Source organism: Oncorhynchus keta, unplaced genomic scaffold, assembly GCF_023373465.1.
Source record: "Oncorhynchus keta strain PuntledgeMale-10-30-2019 unplaced genomic scaffold, Oket_V2 Un_contig_3968_pilon_pilon, whole genome shotgun sequence".
In the NCBI taxonomy this organism is placed as follows: Eukaryota; Metazoa; Chordata; class Actinopteri; order Salmoniformes; family Salmonidae; genus Oncorhynchus; species Oncorhynchus keta.
In genome coordinates this window covers 532761-555000 of record NW_026287529.1, presented here as the reverse complement: position 1 = coordinate 555000, position 22240 = coordinate 532761, and the positions used below count along the sequence as shown (strand labels likewise).

The 22240-nt window shown below is 44.6% G+C and overlaps 1 protein-coding gene across 1 annotated transcript in view; it reads left to right on the top strand.

Moving 5' to 3' along the window:
• The window catches only part of LOC118377932 (N-acylneuraminate cytidylyltransferase-like), a 38639-nt gene extending 18926 nt beyond the window's left edge, over window positions 1–19713 (top strand). Inside the window, 2 exon segments of the mRNA XM_052508955.1 lie at window positions 9221–9386; window positions 17898–19713. Of these exon segments, the coding sequence (XP_052364915.1) occupies window positions 9221–9386; window positions 17898–18112 (381 nt within the window). The 3' untranslated portion in view covers window positions 18113–19713.
• The last annotated feature ends 2527 nt before the right edge of the window (window positions 19714–22240 follow it).

Genomic DNA, 22240 nt, shown 5'->3' with positions numbered 1-22240 from the left:
TAGAACACACACACTGCAGAGAGAGGGAGTGGAGGTACAGATACTGTACATATAGAACACACACTGCAGAGAGAGGGAGTGCAGATACTGTACATATAGAACACACACACTGCAGAGAGGGAGTGGAGGTACAGATACTGTACATATAGAACACACACACTGCAGAGAGAGGGAGGGAGATACTGTACATATAGAACACACACACTGGTACATATAGAACACACACACTGCAGAGGTACAGATACTGTACATATAGAACACACACACTGCAGAGAGAGGGAGTGGAGGTACAGATACTGTACATATAGAACACACACACTGCAGAGAGAGGGAGTGGAGGTACAGATACTGTACATATAGAACACACACACTGCAGAGAGAGGGAGTGGAGGTACAGATACTGTACATATAGAACACACACACTGCAGAGAGAGGGAGTGGAGGTACAGATACTGTACATATAGAACACACACACTGCAGAGAGAGGGAGTGGAGGTACAGATACTGTACATATAGAACACACACACTGCAGAGAGAGGGAGTGGAGGTACAGATACTGTACATATAGAACACACACACTGCAGAGAGAGGGAGTGGAGGTACAGATACTGTACATATAGAACACACACACTGCAGAGAGAGGGGAGTGGAGGTACAGATACTGTACATATAGAACACACACACTGCAGAGAGAGGGGTGGAGGTACAGATACTGTACATATAGAACACACACACTGCAGAGAGGGGAGTGGAGGTACAGATACTGTACATATAGAACACACACACTGCAGAGAGAGGGAGTGGAGGTACAGATACTGTACATATAGAACACACACACTGCAGAGAGAGGGAGTGGAGAACACACACACTGCAGAGAGAGGGAGTGGAGGTACAGATACTGTACATATAGAACACACACACTGCAGAGAGAGGGAGTGGAGGTACAGATACTGTACATATAGAACACACACACTGCAGAGAGAGGGAGTGGAGGTACAGATACTGTACATATAGAACACACACACTGCAGAGAGAGGGGAGTGGAGGTACAGATACTGTACATATAGAACAGATACTGTACACACTGCAGAGAGAACACACACTGCAGAGAGAGGAGTGGAGGTACAGATACTGTACATATAGAACACACACACTGCAGAGAGAGGGAGTGGAGGTACAGATACTGTACATATAGAACACACACACTGCAGAGAGAGGGAGTGGAGGTACAGATACTGTACATATAGAACACACACACTGAGAGAGGGAGTGGAGGTACAGATACTGTACATATAGAACACACACACTGCAGAGAGAGGGAGTGGAGGTACAGATACTGTACATATAGAACACACACAGATACTGCAGAGAGAGGGGAGTGGAGGTACAGATACTGTACATATAGAACACACACACTGCAGAGAGAACACACACACTGCAGGGAGGGAGTGGAGGTAGATACTGTACATATAGAACACACACACTGCAGAGAGGGGAGTGGAGGTACAGATACTGTACATATAGAACACACACACTGCAGAGAGAGGGAGTGGAGGTACAGATACTGTACATATAGAACACACACACTGCAGAGAGAGGGAGTGGAGGTACAGATACTGTACATATAGAACACACACACTGCAGAGAGGGGAGTGGAGGTACAGATACTGTACATATAGAACACACACACTGCAGAGAGAGGGAGTGGAGGTACAGATACTGTACATATAGAACACACACACTGCAGAGAGGGGGTGGAGGTACAGATACTGTACATATAGAACACACACACTGCAGAGAGAGGGAGTGGAGGTACAGATACTGTACATATAGAACACACACACTGCAGAGAGAGGGAGTGGAGGTACAGATACTGTACATATAGAACACACACACTGCAGAGAGAGGGAGTGGAGGTACAGATACTGTACATATAGAACACACACACTGCAGAGAGAGGGAGTGGAGGTACAGATACTGTACATATAGAACACACACTGCAGAGAGAGGGAGTGGAGGTACAGATACTGTACATATAGAACACACACACTGCAGAGAGAGGGAGTGGAGGTACAGATACTGTACATATAGAACACACACACTGCAGAGAGAGGGAGTGGAGGTACAGATACTGTACATATAGAACACACACACTGCAGAGAGAGGGGAGTGGAGGTACAGATACTGTACATATAGAACACACACACTGCAGAGAGAGGGAGTGGAGGTACAGATACTGTACATATAGAACACACACACTGCAGAGAGAGGGAGTGGAGGTACAGATACTGTACATATAGAACACACACACTGCAGAGAGAGGGAGTACAGATACTGAGGTAGAGAGGGGGTGGAGGTACAGATACTGTACATATAGAACACACACACTGCAGAGAGAGGGAGTGGAGGTACAGATACTGTACATATAGAACACACACACTGCAGAGAGAGGGAGTGGAGGTACAGATACTGTACATATAGAACACACACTGCAGAGAGAGGGAGTGGAGGTACAGATACTGTACATATAGAACACACACACTGCAGAGAGAGGGAGTGGAGGTACAGATACTGTACATATAGAACACACACACTGCAGAGAGAGGGAGTGGAGGTACAGATACTGTACATATAGAACACACACACAGATACTGCAGAGAGAGGGTGGAGGTACAGATACTGTACATATAGAACACACACACTGCAGAGAGAGGAGTGGAGGTACAGATACTGTACATATAGAACACACACACTGCAGATACTGTACATATAGAACACACACACTGCAGAGAGGGAGTGGAGGTACAGATACTGTACATATAGAACACACACACTGCAGAGAGAGGAGTGGAGGTACAGATACTGTACATATAGAACACACACACTGCAGAGAGAGGGAGTGGAGGTACAGATACTGTACAGTGGAGGTACAGATACTGTACATATAGAACACACACACTGCAGAGAGAGGGAGTGGAGGTACAGATACTGTACATATAGAACACACACACTGCAGAGAGAGGGAGTGGAGGTACAGATACTGTACATATAGAACACACACACTGCAGAGAGAGGGAGTGGAGGTACAGATACTGTACATATAGAACACACACTGCAGAGGGAGTGGAGGGATACTGAACATATAGAACAGCAGAGACAGATACTGTACATATAGAACACACACACTGCAGAGAGAGGGAGTGGAGGTACAGATACTGTACATATAGAACACACACACTGCAGAGAGAGGGAGTGGAGGTACAGATACTGTACATATAGAACACACACACTGCAGAGAGAGGAGTGGAGGTACAGATACTGTACATATAGAACACACACACTGCAGATGAACAGCAGAGAGTGGAGGTACAGATACTGTACATATAGAACACACACACTGCAGAGAGAGGGAGTGGAGGTACAGATACTGTACATATAGAACATACACACACTGCAGAGAGAGGGAGTGGAGGTACAGATACTGTACATATAGAACACACACACTGCAGAGAGAGGGAGTGGAGGTACAGATACTGCAGAGAGAGGGAGTGGAGGTACAGATACTGAACATGCAGAGAGAGGGAGTGGAGGTAGAACTGTACATATAGAACACACTGCAGAGAGAGGGAGTGGAGGTACAGATACTGTACATATAGAACACACACACAGAGAGAGGGAGTGGAGGTACAGATACTGTACATATAGAACACACACACTGCAGAGAGAGGAGTGGAGGTACAGATACTGTACATATAGAACACACACACTGCAGAGAGAGGGAGTGGAGGTACAGATACTGTACATATAGAACACACACACTGCAGAGAGAGGGAGTGGAGGTACAGATACTGTACATATAGAACACACACTGCAGAGAGAGGGAGTGGAGGTACAGATACTGTACATATAGAACACACACACTGCAGAGAGGGGGAGGAGGTACAGATACTGTACATATAGAACACACACACTGCAGAGAGAGGGAGTGGAGGTACAGATACTGTACATACAGAACACACACTTCAGAGAGAGGGAGTGGAGGTACAGATACTGTACATATAGAACACACACACTGCAGAGAGAGGGAGTGGAGGTACAGATACTGTACATATAGAACACACACACTGCAGAGAGGGGGTGGAGGTACAGATACTGTACATATAGAACACACACTGCAGAGAGAGGGAGTGGAGGTACAGATACTGTACATATAGAACACACACACTGCAGAGAGAGGGAGTGGAGGTACAGATACTGTACATATAGAACACACACACTGCAGAGAGAGGGAGTGGAGGTACAGATACTGTACATATAGAACACACACACTGCAGAGAGAGGGAGTGGAGGTACAGATACTGTACATATAGAACACACACACTGCAGAGAGAGGGAGTGGAGGTACAGATACTGTACATATAGAACACACACACTGCAGAGAGAGGGAGTGGAGGTACAGATACTGTACATATAGAACACACACACTGCAGAGAGGGGAGTACAGATACTGTAGAACACACACTGCAGAGAGTGGAGGTACAGATACTGTACATATAGAACACACACACTGCAGAGAGAGGGGAGTGGAGGTACAGATACTGTACATATAGAACACACACACTGCAGAGAGAGGGAGTGGAGGTACAGATACTGTACATATAGAACACACACACTGCAGAGAGAGGGAGTGGAGGTACAGATACTGTACATATAGAACACACACACTGCAGCAGAGAGGGAGTGGAGGTACAGATACTGTACATATAGAACACACACACTGCAGAGAGAGGGAGTGGAGGTACAGATACTGTACATATAGAACACACACTGCAGAGAGAGGGAGTGGAGGTACAGATACTGTACATATAGAACACACACACTGCAGAGAGAGGGAGTGGAGGTACAGATACTGTACATATAGAACACACACACTGCAGAGAGAGGGGAGTGGAGGTACAGATACTGTACATATAGAACACACACACTGCAGAGAGAGGGAGTGGAGGTACAGATACTGTACATATAGAACACTGTACACACTGCAGAGAGAGGGTGTGGAGGTACAGATACTGTACATATAGAACACACACACTGCAGAGAGAGGGAGTGGAGGTACAGATACTGTACATATAGAACACACACACTGCAGAGAGAGGGAGTGGAGGTACAGATACTGTACATATAGAACACACACACTGCAGAGAGGGGGTGGAGGTACAGATACTGTACATATAGAACACACACACTGCAGAGAGAGGGAGTGGAGGTACAGATACTGTACATATAGAACACACACACTGCAGAGAGAGGGAGTGGAGGTACAGATACTGTACATATAGAACACACACACTGCAGAGAGAGGGAGTGGAGGTACAGATACTGTACATATAGAACACACACACTGCAGAGAGAGGGAGTGGAGGTACAGATACTGTACATATAGAACACACACACTGCAGAGAGAGGGAGTGGAGGTACAGATACTGTACATATAGAACACACACACACTGCAGAGAGAGGGAGTGGAGGTACAGATACTGTACATATAGAACACACACACTGCAGAGAGAGGGAGTGGAGGTACAGATACTGTACATATAGAACACACACACTGCAGAGAGAGGGAGTGGAGGTACAGATACTGTACATATAGAACACACACACTGCAGAGAGAGGGAGTGGAGGTACAGATACTGTACATATAGAACACACACACTGCAGAGAGAGGGAGTGGAGGTACAGATACTGTACATATAGAACACACACTGCAGAGAGAGGGAGTGGAGGTACAGATACTGTACATATAGAACACACACACTGCAGAGAGAGGGAGTGGAGGTACAGATACTGTACATATAGAACACACACACTGCAGAGAGAGGGAGTGGAGGTACAGATACTGTACATATAGAACACACACACTGCAGAGAGAGGGAGTGGAGGTACAGATACTGTACATATAGAACACACACACTGCAGAGAGAGGGAGTGGAGGTACAGATACTGTACATATAGAACACACACACTGCAGAGAGAGGGAGTGGAGGTACAGATACTGTACATATAGAACACACACACTGCAGAGAGAGGGAGTGGAGGTACAGATACTGTACATATAGAACACACACACTGCAGAGAGAGGGAGTGGAGGTACAGATACTGTACATATAGAACACACACACTGCAGAGAGAGGGAGTGGAGGTACAGATACTGTACATATAGAACACACACACTGCAGAGAGAGGGAGTGGAGGTACAGATACTGTACATATAGAACACACACACTGCAGAGAGAGGGAGTGGAGGTACAGATACTGTACATATAGAACACACACACTGCAGAGAGGGGGTGGAGGTACAGATACTGTACATATAGAACACACACACTGCAGAGAGAGGGGGTGGAGGTACAGATACTGTACATATAGAACACACACACTGCAGAGAGAGGGAGTGGAGGTACAGATACTGTACATATAGAACACACACACTGCAGAGAGAGGGAGTGGAGGTACAGATACTGTACATATAGAACACACACACACTGCAGAGAGAGGGGAGTGGAGGTACAGATACTGTACATATAGAACACACACACTGCAGAGAGAGGGAGTGGAGGTACAGATACTGTACATGCAGAGAGAGGGGAGTGGAGGTAGATACTGTACATATAGAACACTGCAGAGAGAGGGAGTGGAGATATACAATATAGATAATGAGATGACTACTGGTGAATACTGTTGTACATATAGTTGTAAGGTCAGATATGGTGTAATGAACACACACACTCAGAGAGAGGGAGTAGGTTGTACATGCAGAGTGGAGGTATGTAATGTGCAGAGAGAGGGGAGTGTACTACTGGTGTAGATGTACTACTGTAATGTCATGTCTACTGTTGTAATGTCTATGTACAGATACTGTAATGAACACACACACTGCATGTACTGTAATGTATGTTGAATGTCTACTGTTGAGGTCAGATACTGTAATGTCTATGTTGTAATGTCTATGTGTAATGTCTATGTTGTAATGTCTATGTTGTAATGTCTATGTACATGTAATGTCTATGTTGTAATGTCTATGTTGTAATGTACAGATATGTTATAGAATGTCTATGTTGTAATGTCTATGTTGTAATGTCTAGAGAGGGAGTGGAGGTGTAATATCTATTTACAGGTGAACAAAAAGGAGAGCAGTCAGATACTGTAAAAAACATTTCTGGTTTACTGTACAAGTTGCAACAGGGAGACAGACCCTTTATATCCTAATCAGACAGCACCAAATGTTCTGTAAACACCAGCCTCTTGGAGACAGACCCTTTATATACTAATCAACAGCACCAAATGTTCTGTAAACACCAGCCTCTAATGAGAGACAGGCCCCATTTAATGACAGACAGGTCTATGACAGCACCAAATGTATTGTCTATGGTGTAATGTCTATGTTGTAATGTCTATGTTGGTCTAGAATGTCAGACCCTTGTATATGTCTAATGTCAGACAGCAATGTCAAATGTCTATGTTGTAATGTCTATGTTGTAATGTCTCTGGTGGAGAATGTCTATGGCCCTTTATAATGTCTAAATGTCTAGACAGTTGTACCATGTTGTAATGTTAAACACCAGCCTCTGTAATGTCAGGCCCTTTATATGTCTAATCAGACAGCACCAAATGTCTATGTTGTAACACCAGTCTATGGTGACAGGTGTAATGTCTTTATAATGTCTAAATGTCTAGAATGTCAGCACCAGATAAAATGTCTACCAATGTCTCTATGGAGACAGACCCTTTATATCCTAATCAGACAGCACCAGATAAACACAGGTGAACAGCAGTCAATCAAAAATATTTCTGGTTTATTACAAGTTGCAACAGGGAGACAGACCCTTTATATCCTAATCAGACAGCACCAAATGTTCTGTAAACACCAGCCTCTTGGAGACAGACCCTTTATATCCTAATCAGACAGCACCAGATAAACACCAGCCTCTTGGAGACAGGCCCTTTATATCCTAATCAGACAGCACCAGATAAACACCAGCCTCTTGGAGACAGGCCCTTTATATCCTAATCAGACAGCACCAGATAAACACCAGCCTCTTGGAGACAGACCCTTTATATCCTAATCAGACAGCACCAGATAAACACCAGCCTCTTGGAGACAGGCCCTTTATATCCTAATCAGACAGCACCAGATAAACACCAGCCTCTTAGAGACAGACCCTTTATATCCTAATCAGACAGCACCAGATAAACACCAGCCTCTTGGAGACAGACCCTTTATATCCTAATCAGACAGCACCAGATAAACACCAGCCTCTTGGAGACAGACCCTTTATATCCTAATCAGACAGCACCAGATAAACACCAGCCTCTTGGAGACAGACCCTTTATATCCTAATCAGACAGCACCAAATGTTCTGTAAACACCAGCCTCTTGGAGACAGACCCTTTATATCCTAATCAGACAGCACCAGATAAACACCAGCCTCTTGGAGACAGACCCTTTATATCCTAATCAGACAGCACCAGATAAACACCAGCCCAGAGGCTTGTAGGAAGACAAAACAAAAGGCAGTGACTTCTCCAGCTGCTACAGAATCAACCGAGTTCACACACAATGTCAATTCAATACAACAGTGAATAATCAGTGTGTCCTCAGACCTTGTACATCCAGTCTGGTGTCAATCACTATCAACAGATAAGACAATAATCCATAACATTCACTATCAAGTCTAGTGACCATCAACCTGCACCTTGAATGTCACAAACAGAACACTGGGAATGATTTGTATTACAGAACTCTAAATACTGTATGTTAAACATTGTGTTAATCACTCTGAACTGAATATGAACTGATATTTCCTCCTTACACTCAGTCTGTACAATACATAGAACAGAGCTTCCATACAGAACAGAGCTTCCATACAGAACAGAGCTTCCATACAAAACAGAGCTCCCATACAAAACAGAGCTCCCATACAAAACAGAGCTCCCATACAAAACAGAGCTCCCATACAAAACAGAGCTCCCATACAAAACAGAGCTCCCATACAAAACAGAGCTCCCATACAAAACAGAGCTCCCATACAAAACAGAGCTCCCATACAAAACAGAGCTTCCATACAAAACACAGAGCTTCCAAAACACAGACAAAAAAACACAGAGCTTCCATACAAAACACAGAGCATAGACATTTGTTTTTTTCTGTCTCCTCCAGGTGATCCTGATCTCATCCAGTGAGGACCCTGTGACCAAGGCCCTGGCTGACAATCTATCCCAGAGGACAGGCTGCGAGGTCAGGCAGCTGGGCAAGGACATCCAGGGTGAGATCATAGCCATGATGGACGACAGGGATCTGGACTGGAAGGAGGTCGCCTATATGGGTAAACACACTGTTCTTTTCATTTAACAATTTACTACGACTACTACTACTGCTACAACTGCTACTACTACAAATAGTACTACTATTACTAATTAATTTTAGTTTTATAGTACAGTTTGTAATATAGTGGAATCTTAACGTTCTATTTTGAGTACTACTTTTGTGTTCATGTCAATCAAAACGTATGAATGTATTTATTTGGAGCCCTTCTGAGATGGAAATCAAATCAAATGTTCTTTTGTCACATGCTCTGAATACAACAAGTGTAACCTTACAGTGAAATTATTACATACACGCCCGTAACCAACTATGCAGTTATAATACATAAAAATAAGAATAATTAATCAAAGTAACAAATAATTAAAGAGCAGCAGTAAAATAACAATAGCGAGGCTATATACAGGGGGTACCGGTACAGAGTCAATGTGCAGGGGAACTGGTTAGTCGAGGTAATATGTACATGTAGGTAGAGTTATTAAAGTGACTATGCATAGATAATATCAGAGAGTAGCAGCAGTGTAAAAGAGAGGGGGGGGCAATGCAAATAGTCTGGGTAGCCATTTGATTAGATGTTCAGGAGTGTTATGGTTTGGGGGTTGAAGCTGTTTCGAAGCCTCTTGGACCCAGACTTGGCGCTCCAGTACCGCTTGCCATGCGGTAGCAGAGAGAACAGTCTATGACTGGGGTGGCTGGAGTCTATGACAATGTTTAGGGCCTTCCTCTGACACCGCCTGGTATATTGGGGTGGCAGGTAGCCTAGTGGTTAGAGCGTTGGACTTGTAACTGAAAGGTTGCAAGATCGAATCCCCGAGCTGACAAGGTCAAAATCTGTCGTTCTTCCCCGAACAACCCACTGTTCCTAGGCCGTCATTGACAATGAGAATTTGTTCTTAACTGACTTGCCTAGTTATGCCATAGGAGATGCCATTACCAGTTACCATCTACGCCCATCAACCTTCCTAAAATTCTCTATTGTATTAGAAATGATCGGACCAAAATACAACATGCATTTCTTATTAGATATACCAGAGAATAACTCATCTTGCAATCTAGTAGGTGAAACAAGTTCTTCCTCAATAGTTCTCCAAGAGACTGATGTAGACTGATCAAACCATGATCTAAGTGGGCGTAACTGGAAAGACTGATGTAGACTGATCAAACCATGATCTAAGTGGGCGTAACTGGAAAGACTGATGTAGACTGATCAAACCATGATCTAAGTGGGCGTAACTGGAAAGACTGATCAAACCATGATCTAAGTGGGTGTAACTGGAAAGACTGATGTAGACTGATCAAACCATGATCTAAGTGGGTGTAACTGGAAAGACTGATGTAGACAAAACCATGATCTAAGTGGGTGTAACTGGAAAGACTGGTGTAAACTATCAAACCATTTCTAATGGGCGTACCATGAAGACTGATGTAGACTGATCAAACCATGATCTTTGGGTGTTTGCTGGAAAGTCTGATTTCCGACTGTTTATCAAACCATGATCTAAATAAATCCTTCCCCAAAGTCTGATGTGGAGACTGATCAAACCATGATCTAAGTGGGTGTAACTGGAAAGACTGGTGGTAAATACAAAACATTTGGTAATGCAAGTCCACCATGACACTCTGTCATTGTGGAGGGACCTTAAATCATCTTTGGATGTTTGCCCTTCCCCAATATTCTATATGTTTAGGGAAGCCTTCCCCGATAAATCCTTCCCCAATAGTCTACAGGTGGAGGGAGTGGGATCATCATACGATTATCAACCCTTCCCCAATAGTCTACAGGTGGAGGGAGTGGGATCATCATACGATTATCAACCCTTCCCCAATAGTCTACAGGTGGAGGGAGTGGGATCATCATACGATTATCAACCCTTCCCCAATAGTCTACAGGTGGAGGGAGTGGGATCATCATACGTTTATCAACCCTTCCCCAATAGTCTACAGGTGGAGGGAGTGGGATCATCATACGATTATCAACCCTTCCCCAATAGTCTACAGGTGGAGGGAGTGGGATCATCATACGATTATCAACCCTTCCCCAATAGTCTACAGGTGGAGGGAGTGGGATCATCATACGATTATCAACCCTTCCCCAATAGTCTACAGGTGGAGGGATCGGGATCATCATACGATTATCAACCCTTCCCCAATAGTCTACAGGTGGAGGGAGTGGGATCATCATACGATTATCAACCCTTCCCCAATAGTCTACAGGTGGAGGGAGTGGGATCATCATACGATTATCAACCCTTCCCCAATAGTCTACAGGTGGAGGGAGTGGGATCATCATACGATTATCAACCCTTCCCCAATAGTCTACAGGTGGAGGGAGTGGGATCATCATGCTCAGGAAACTAATACGTAGAAATACATTCATCTTTATGGAAGCTGCCCCTAGTTTGTAAAGAAGCAGACAACTTCTCCCAAACTGTTAAATCCAATTAAACTTCCTTCCTTCCTTCTCGTTCATCTTGTCATAATTAAACTTCACCAGACCATGTTTGGTGTTTGTATACTAATACCCAAATACATGAGCTGTGTTTTCATAGGAATTGTTGAGGGAAGTGAAACTTTTTTTGGCCGCTTCATTCAGTAACATTAATGCTGATTTTGTCCAATTTATTTTATACCCGGACAGCAATTTGAATTCTTCAAATGTGGATAATAAAGAGGAGATTGAATTTTTGATAGAGAATATCGTCTGCATATGGTATGAGAGGAGGATGTAATCAGTATAGGAGAAGCCCCACTACATTCTGCCGTAGATGTTGGGCTAAAGGCTCTAGCGACTAAATGAATAACGTTGGGGATAGGCCGTCTCCTTGTCTACATCCCTGAAAAATAGGGAATGGACTTGTGTACGCCATTAGTAGAAACCATGGCAACAGTGTTAGTATATAACACACAAACCATATCAATAAAATTCTTTCCCAAACCAAATTTCTCCAAAACAGCCCACAAGTACTGCCAATCAAGCCTGTCAAAGCCTTCTCAGCATCTAGAGAGCACAGCACACGGCGTGTCCAGCTGTTGTGCTTCATGTATTACATGCATTCATCGTCTGACATTGTCAGCTGCAAGGAGACCTTTCACAAAACCTGACTGGTCCATGTGTATCAACTTATCCAAATACTTTTCAATACAATTTTTGGTCCGAATTAATTAAATATATCGGACGATAATTTGCACAGTCTGTGTGATCGTTCCCTTTCCTTGGCAGTAGAGAGATTAATGCAGAGTTAGTATGCTCATGAAGAAAAAACCTGTCAATGGCCTAATGAATTTACTCCAATAATACTGGTCCTAAAATTCCCCCAAAATGTAGTAACAGCTTAGGTGGAATGCCATCCGGGACAGGTGATTTGTAGGAACAGTTCAGGTGGAATGCCATCCGGGACAGGTGATTTGTAGTAACAGTTCAGGTGGAATGCCATCCGGGACAGGTTATTTGTAGTAACAGTTCAGGTGGAATGCCATCCTGGACAGGTGATTTGTTGTAACAGTCCAGGTGGAATGCCATCCGGGACAGGTGTTTTGTAGTAACAGTCCAGGTGGAATGCCATCCGGGCCAGGTAATTTGTAGTAACAGTTCAGGTGGAATGCCATCCAGGACAGGTATTTTGTTGTAACAGCTCAGGTGGAATGCCATCTGGGCCAGGTGATTTGTAGTAACAGCTCAGGTGGAATGCCATCCGGGACAGGTATTTTGTTGTAACAGCTCAGGTGGAATGCCATCTGGGCCAGGTGATTTGTAGTAACAGCTCAGGTGGAATGCCATCCGGGCCAGGTGATTTGTAGTAACAGTTCAGGTGGAATGCGATCCGGGACAGGTGATTTGTAGTAACAGTTCAGGTGGAATGCCATCCGGGACAGGTATTTTGTTGTAACAGCTCAGGTGGAATGCCATCTGGGCCAGGTGATTTGTTGTAACAGCTCAGGTGGAATGCCATCCGGGCCAGGTGATTTGTAGTAACAGCTCAGGTGGAATGCGATCCGGGACAGCTGATTTGTAGTAACAGTTCAGGTGGAATGCCATCCGGGCCAGGTGATTTGTAGTAACAGCTCAGGTGGAATGCCATCCGGGCCAGGTGTTTTGTAGTAACAGCTCAGGTGGAATGCCATCCGGGCCAGGTAATTTGTAGTAACAGCTCAGGTGGAATGCCATCCGGGACAGGTTATTTGTAGTAACAGTTCAGGTGGAATGCCATCCGGGACAGGTGATTTGTTGTAACAGCTCAGGTGGAATGCCATCAGGGACAGGTGATTTGTAGTAACAGTCCAGGTGGAATGCCATCAGGGACAGGTACTTTGTAGTAACAGCTCAGGTGGAATGCCATCCGGGACAGGTGCTTTGTAGTAACAGCTCAGGTGGAATGCCATCCGGGACAGGTGCTTTGTAGTAACAGCTCAGGTGGAATGCCATCCGGGCCAGGTGATTTGTAGTAACAGCTCAGGTGGAATGCCATCCGGGACAGGTGATTTGTAGTAACAGTTCAGGTGGAATGCCATCCGGGACAGGTGATTTGTTGTAACAGCTCAGGTGGAATGCCATCAGGGACAGGTGATTTGTAGTAACAGTCCAGGTGGAATGCCATCAGGGACAGGTGCTTTGTAGTAACAGCTCAGGTGGAATGCCATCCGGGCCAGGTGATTTGTAGTAACAGCTCAGGTGGAATGCCATCCGGGACAGGTGATTTGTAGTAACAGTTCAGGTGGAATGCCATCCGGGACAGGTGATTTGTTGTAACAGCTCAGGTGGAATGCCATCAGGGACAGGTGATTTGTAGTAACAGTCCAGGTGGAATGCCATCAGGGACAGGTACTTTGTAGTAACAGCTCAGGTGGAATGCCATCCGGGACAGGTGATTTGTTGTAACAGCTCAGGTGGAATGCCATCAGGGACAGGTGATTTGTAGTAACAGTCTAGGTGGAATGCCATCAGGGACAGGTGATTTGTAGTAACAGCTCAGGTGGAATGCCATCCGGGACAGGTGCTTTGTAGTAACAGCTCAGGTGGAATGCCATCCGGGACAGGTGCTTTGTAGTAACAGCTCAGGTGGAATGCCATCCGGGCCAGGTGATTTGTAGTAACAGCTCAGGTGGAATGCCATCCGGGCCAGGTGATTTGTAGTAACAGCTCAGATGGAATGCCATCAGGGACAGGTGATTTGTAGTAACAGCTCAGGTGGAATGCCATCCGGGCCAGGTGATTTGTTGTAACAGCTCAGGTGGAATGCCATCCGGGCCAGGTGTTTTGTAGTAACAGCTCAGGTGGAATGCCATCCGGGACAGGTGTTTTGTAGTAACAGTCCAGGTGAAATGCCATCAGGGACAGGTGGTTTGTAGTAACAGCTCAGGTGGAATGCCATCCGGGACAGGTGTTTTGTAGTAACAGTCCAGGTGAAATGCCATCAGGGACAGGTGTTTTGTAGTGACAGTCCAGGTGAAATGCCATCAGGGACAGGTGGTTTGTAGTAACAGCTCAGGTGGAATGCCATCCGGGACAGGTGTTTTGTAGTAACAGTCCAGGTGAAATGCCATCAGGGACAGGTGATTTGTAGTAACAGCTCAGGTGGAATGCCATCCGGGCCAGGTGTTTTGTTGTAACAGCTCAGGTGGAATGCCATCCGGGCCAGGCGGTTTGTTGTAACAGCTCAGGTGGAATGCCATCAGGGACAGGTGATTTGTAGTAACAGCTCAGGTGGAATGCCATCAGGGACAGGTGTTTTGTAGTAACAGCTCAGGTGGAATGCCATCAGGGACAGGTGATTTGTAGTAACAGCTCAGGTGGAATGCCATCCGGGACAGGTGTTTTGTAGTAACAGCTCAGGTGGAATGCCATCCGGGACAGGTGTTTTGTAGTAACAGTTCAGGTGGAATGCCATCAGGGACAGGTGATTTGTAGTAACAGCTCAGGTGGAATGCCATCCGGGCCAGGTGATTTGTTGTAACAGCTCAGGTGGAATGCCATCCGGGCCAGGTGTTTTGTAGTAACAGCTCAGGTGGAATGCCATCCGGGACAGGTGATTTGTAGTAACAGTTCAGGTGGAATGCCATCCGGGCCAGGTGATTTGTTGTAACAGCTCAGGTGGAATGCCATCCGGGCCAGGTGTTTTGTAGTAACAGCTCAGGTGGAATGCCATCCGGGACAGGTGTTTTGTAGTAACAGCTCAGGTGGAATGCCATCCGGGCCAGGTGTTTGTAGTAACAGTTCAGGTGGAATGCCATCCGGGCCAGGTGATTTGTAGTAACAGCTCAGGTGGAATGCCATCCGGGCCAGGTGATTTGTAGTAACAGCTCAGGTGGAATGCCATCAGGGACAGGTGATTTGTAGTAACAGCTCAGGTGGAATGCCATCCGGGACAGGTGATTTGTAGTAACAGCTCAGGTGGAATGCCATCCGGGACAGGTGATTTGTAGTAACAGCTCAGGTGGAATGCCATCCGGGACAGGTGATTTGTAGTAACAGTTCAGGTGGAATGCCATCCGGGCCAGGTGATTTGTAGTAACAGCTCAGGTGGAATGCCATCCGGGACAGGTGATTTGTAGTAACAGTTCAGGTGGAATGCCATCCGGGACAGGTGTTTTGTAGTAACAGTTCAGGTGGAATGCCATCCGGGACAGGTGTTTTGTAGTAACAGTTCAGGTGGAATGCCATCCGGGACAGGTGTTTTGTAGTAACAGCTCAGGTGGAATGCCATCCGGGACAGGTGTTTTGTAGTAACAGTTCAGGTGGAATGCCATCCGGGACATGTGTTTTGTAGTAACAGTTCAGGTGGAATGCCATCCGGGACAGGTGTTTGTTGTAACAGCTCAGGTGGAATGCCATCTGGGCCAGGTGATTTGTAGTAACAGCTCAGGTGGAATGCCATCCGGGCCAGGTGATTTGTAGTAACAGCTCAGGGGGAATGCCATCCGGGACAGGTGGTTTCCCCTTTTTAGCACCTTTCAGTGCTGAATCCAGTTCCTCTAATGAGATGGTTCGGCCCAGATCCACAGATTGCTTCTCCTCCAATACAGCAAATCAAGATGATCTAAAAACTAAATTTGTCTGGTTCAACCTGGATAAAAGATGCCATCCGGGATATAACTCCTGGTAAAAGACTGAAATGTTGCATTACTTTCCTGTGGATCAGAAAGTAAGCCTTTAACCAGGGATTGAATAGATTCTATAGAAGTACAAGATTCACTTTGTTTCAATTTTAATGCTAGAAACCTGCTTGGTTTGCTCCCTTTAAAATGATAGTTCTGCCTCACTCTATGCATGATGAACACTGCTCTCCTCCTTGTTTAACCACCCTCAAATCATTGCTGACATTATTTGAGTAATTCCTTTTCAGGTTTTGTTGAAGTGATTTTAAATGTTTTCTCCAATAACTTGATTCTGTGATTCCTGGCTTTATTGAGGTGAGATGCATAAGATGTAAAGTCTGTGATAAGCCCTGTAGTAGCCATCCATGTAAACCTGGGGTCCTCTACAGAGTCCTTGTGTTTTTTTCTAAGAATGCAAATTGAAATTCAGCCACAGACAATTCGTTTTGAAGAAGGGTCATATTAAAATGCCAACGTTTTGTTTTATTTACCTTAAAGCTCACATCCACTTGGGTAACCAGGGGATCATGATCTGAAAGCATTGCAGGCAATATTTATATTGGCATGACCCACACACTTAGAGAATAGAAAACAATCAATTCTAGAGTATGATTTGTGATATGCAGAAGAACAGGTATAATCTTTGATGCCCGGATTCTGAACTCGCCACACAGAGATACTGAGATGTTCCGTCATTCCATTCAACACTAGTGATGCTTTAGTCATCCACACTAATGTGTGAATCTATCAAGGTTGAGATCGAAAGCTGCATTCATATCTGCCCCTATGACCAATTCATACTCTGAAAGTGATAACAATTTATTGGTAAGCCCAGCGAAAAAGCTGTCCTCAAAAACAGCGGGTGCAGAGATGGACACAAATGCTACTTTCTTGCCATAGACGTGTAAATGGAAGCTAAGCGGCCTGAAGTATCCTCGCTAGTCTTTTCGATAAATAAAGTTATATTCGTTTTAATCAAAATAACAACGCCTTTGGACTTAGAGACTCCACTAGTCGAAGCAGCAACGTTATACACCTTGTCCTGTAAGCGATGAATATTCCCTACTCGCAAATGAGATTCATGGATAAATGCAATATCAATATTTTTAAGATGCATTAAGTCTAAACATTGAATTCTCTTAATTTTTGCGTACATTCAGGCATAAAAGAGTTGAACTGAAAGTGGTTCAGATTTACCTTCGATAAGTACTGTCCCCCACCCGCCGCCACAACGCAGCTCTGGACAGGTGTCCAGAACTCAGGCCTATTCCTCCTAAATAAAACGTATTCCAAGACGTAGTCCAAGATCAGCTCATTCTTAAAATACTTCCATAACCACCGTATGGACACTTAAATAGATTTTAAATAAAATACAAATGAATCTCACACCTCCATTTCATCCCTCAATCTCTCCCTCCTACAGGTAATGATGCACCAGATGTTGACTGTCTGAACCTGGCTGGGCTGAGTGCAGTACCCCGGGACGCCCCAGTGGTGGCGATCAACGCTGCTAAATACTCCTGCCACAGTGCTGCAGGCCTGGGGGCTGTGAGGGAGTTTTCTGAACACATCCTGCTGCTCAAGAAGAAGGCCAAGTCTCAGATGGAACAGGACCGCATCCACAGAAATACATTCTAAACTCTAGAATGTGTTCTAAAGTCACAGATTTCCATTTTAAACTCTAGAATGTGTTCTAAAGTCACAGAGATCTGTTCTGAACTGTAGAATGTGTTCTAAAGTCACAGAGATCTGTCCTGAACTGTAGAATGTGTTCTAAAGTCACAGAGATCTGTTCTGAACTGTAGAATGTGTTCTAAAGTCACAGAGATCTGTTCTGAACTGTAGAATGTGTTCTAAAGTCACAGAGATCTGTTCTGAACTGTAGAATGTGTTCTAAAGTAGGCATGGGCAAACTTTTTTGCTTGAGGGCCAAACAGATTTTTTGGGGATTGATTTGTTTGTCCAAATCAATTTCTGGGCCAGAAAAAGTGCAGATATTTTTAAATATATAGATCCATTATAATTTCTACATCCTTTCTATCTAGTTTTAGACATTCATGACCTGGAGTGTTTTTTTTAACCAAGAATAATCATTTCCTGCCAAAAAACACTCATTCTAAACTTCACATGTAAACTGGAAGAGTTGCATTCTCAATTGCACACTCCTCGCACCCACTCTCCCCGTCTCCTTCTCTTCCCTCTGACCTTCTCCTTCAATGGTTTTTGAGAAGGAGACAAGGACTCGAGGAATATGCAATTGAGAACATCCCCTTGTCATTCATTGTCATGTAAAAAAAGGACTTGACAAGAGAGCAGTAAGGATATTGTGTTCTAAACTGCATTCTATCAATCAGACAAACCCTCTGAACTCGTGCCTGGGCCAAACATTAGGCAAAGTGACAATAAATGTTATTGACATCTCTCTACTTTCTCTGGACTTCTAGAAAGAAGTATATTTACTCACTTTCATGCACTTGGCTCAGGCTGAAATGTTTTTTAAAGGTTGTCAGGTCAGTGTAGTTTGTGTTTTTATATTACTACAGGTTGTGTTGACAAATACAGTCAGTACTTTTTAATTGTCTTAGTTTTAATGAAATGAAGTATATACACTGAGTGTACAAAACATTATGAACACCTGCTCTCTCTTTGACATAGACTGACCAGGTGAATGCTATGATCCCTTATTGATGTCACTTGTTAAATCCATCAGTGTAGATGAAAGGAAGAAATAGGTTCAAAAGTTTTTAAGCCTTGAGACATGGATTGTGTGTGTGTGCCTTCCAGAGGGTGAATGGGTAAGATAAAATATTTACGTGCCCTTGAACAGGCTCTGGTAGTAGCTGCCAAGAGGACCGGTTTGTATTGAGAACTGCAATGCTGCTGGGTTTTTCACGCTCAACCATGTCCTGTGTGTATCAAGAATGGTCCATGAACACAACTGTAGGAAGCATTAGAGTCAAAATGGGCCGACACCCCTGTGGAACGCCTTTGACTCCTTGTAGAGTCCATGTCCTGACAAATTGAGGGTAAGGGGTTTTATACACTCAGTATATATGAGGTCTTTAATCAGATTGTTTTTTAATGTATGTTCTTTATGTCTTAGAATGAAGTAGGACATTGGTTTGAGTTGCTTTGACATTCTTGTTGGTTTTATTGTTTACTATTGTACTGTATTTTCCTGCAGTTTGTTTGTTAAATGTTATATGATGTTCTCATAAATTAAAAGAACTTGATTAATATATTGTGTCATGGAGTCATTATCTAATGGGACAGTTGACATATACCTTCTTTACCACCAGAGGGCAGCCTAACGCCTCAGTTGAAGGAAACCCATTTAGACAGCCTAACGTCTCAGTTGAAGGAAACCCATTAGACAGCCTAACGCCTCAGTTGAAGGATACCCATTAGACAGCCTAACGTCTCAGTTGAAGGAAACCCATTAGACAGCCTAACGTCTCAGTTGAAGGAAACCCATAGACAGCCTAACGCCTCAGTTGAAGGAAACCCATAGCCTAACGCCTCAGTTGAAGGAAACCCATTAGACAGCCTAACGCCTCAGTTGAAGGAAACCCATTAGACAGCCTAACGTCTCAGTTGAAGGAAACCCATTAGACAGCCTAACGTCTCAGTTGAAGTTGACAGCCTAACGGTTGAAGGAAACCCATTAGACAGCCTAACGTCTCAGTTGAAGGAAACCCATTAGACAGCCTAACGTCTCAGTTGAAGGAAACCCATTAGACAGCCTAACGTCTCAGTTGAAGGAAACCCATTAGACAGCCTAACGTCTCAGTTGAAGGAAACCCATTAGACAGCCTAACGCTCCAGTTGAAGGAAACCCATTAGACAGCCTAACGCCTCAGTTGAAGGAAACCCATTAGACAGCCTAACGTCTCAGTTGAAGGAAACCCATTAGACAGCCTAACGCCTCAGTTGAAGGAAACCCATTAGACAGCCTAACGCCTCAGTTGAAGGAAACCCATTAGACAGCCTAACGTCTCAGTTGAAGGAAACGCCATTAGACAGCCTAACGTCTCAGTTGAAGGAAACCCATTAGACAGCCTAACGCCTCAGTTGAAGGAAACCCATTAGACAGCCTAACGTCTCAGTTGAAGGAAACCCATTAGACAGCCTAACGCCTCAGTTGAAGGAAACCCATTAGACAGCCTAACGCCTCAGTTGAAGGAAACCCATTAGACAGCCTAACGTCTCAGTTGAAGGAAACCCATTAGACAGCCTAACGTCTCAGTTGAAGGAAACCCATTAGACAGCCTAACGTCTCAGTTGAAGGAAACCCATTAGACAGCCTAACGTCTCAGTTGAAGGAAACCCATTAGACAGCCTAACGTCTCAGTTGAAGGAAACCCATTAGACAGCCTAACGCCCAGTTGAAGAAACCCATTAGCAGCCTAACGTCTCAGTTGAAGGAAACCCATTAGACAGCCTAACGTCTCAGTTGAAGGAAACCCATTAGACAGCCTAACGTCTCAGTTGAAGGAAACCCATTAGACAGCCTAACGTCTCAGTTGAAGGAAACCCATTAGACAGCCTAACGTCTCAGTTGAAGGAAACCCATTAGACAGCCTAACGCCTCAGTTGAAGGAAACCCATTAGACAGCCTAACGTCTCATTGAAGGAAACCCATTAGACAGCCTAACGTCTCAGTTGAAGGAAACCCATTAGTTGCCCTAACGTCTCAGTTGAAGGAAACCCATTAGACAGCCTAACGCCTCAGTTGAAGGAAACCCAAGGAAACCCATTAGACAGCCTAACGCCTCAGTTGAAGGAAACCCATTAGACAGCCTAACGCCTCAGTTGAAGGAAACCCATTAGACAGCCTAACGCCTCAGTTGAAGGAAACCCATTAGACAGCCTAACGCCTCAGTTGAAGGAAACCCATTAGACAGCCTAACGCCTCAGTTGAAGGAAACCCATTAGACAGCCTAACGCCTCAGTTGAAGGAAACCCATTAGACATAACGACTCAGCCTTGAAGGAAACCCATTAGACAGCCTAACGTCTCAGTTGAAGGAAAAACCATTAGACAGCCTAACGCCTCAGTTGAAGGAAACCCATTAGACCTAACGCCTCAGTTGAAGGAAACCCATTAGACAGCCTAACGCTCAGTTGAAGGAAACCCATTAGACAGCCTACCCATAACGCCTCAGTTGAAGGAAACCCATTAGACAGCCTAACGCTCAGTTGAAGGAAACCCATTAGGACAGCCTAACGCCTCAGTTGAAGGAAACCCATTAGACAGCCTAACGTCTCAGTTGAAGGAAACCCATTAGACAGCCTAACGTCTCAGTTGAAGGAAACCCATTAGACAGCCTAACGCTCAGTTGAAGGAAACCCATTAGACCCTAACGTCTCAGTTGAAGGAAACCCATTAGACAGCCTAACGCCTCAGTTGAAGGAAACCCATTAGACAGCCTAACGTCTCAGTTGAAGGAAACCCATTAGACAGCCTAACGTCAGTGAAGGAAACCCATTAAAGCCCTCAGTTGAAGGAAACCCATTAGACAGCCTAACGCCTCAGTTGAAGGAAACCCATTAGACAGCCTAACGCCTCAGTTGAAGGAAACCCATTAGACAGCCTAACGTCTCAGTCCCAGTAACGCCTGAAGGAAACCCATTAGAATATAGCCTAACGCCCTCAGTTGAAGGAAATTTCCCATTAGACAGCCTAACGCCTCAGTTGAAGGAAACCCATTAGACAGCCTAACGCCTCAAAGGAAACCCATTAGACAGCCTCAGTTGAAGGAAACCC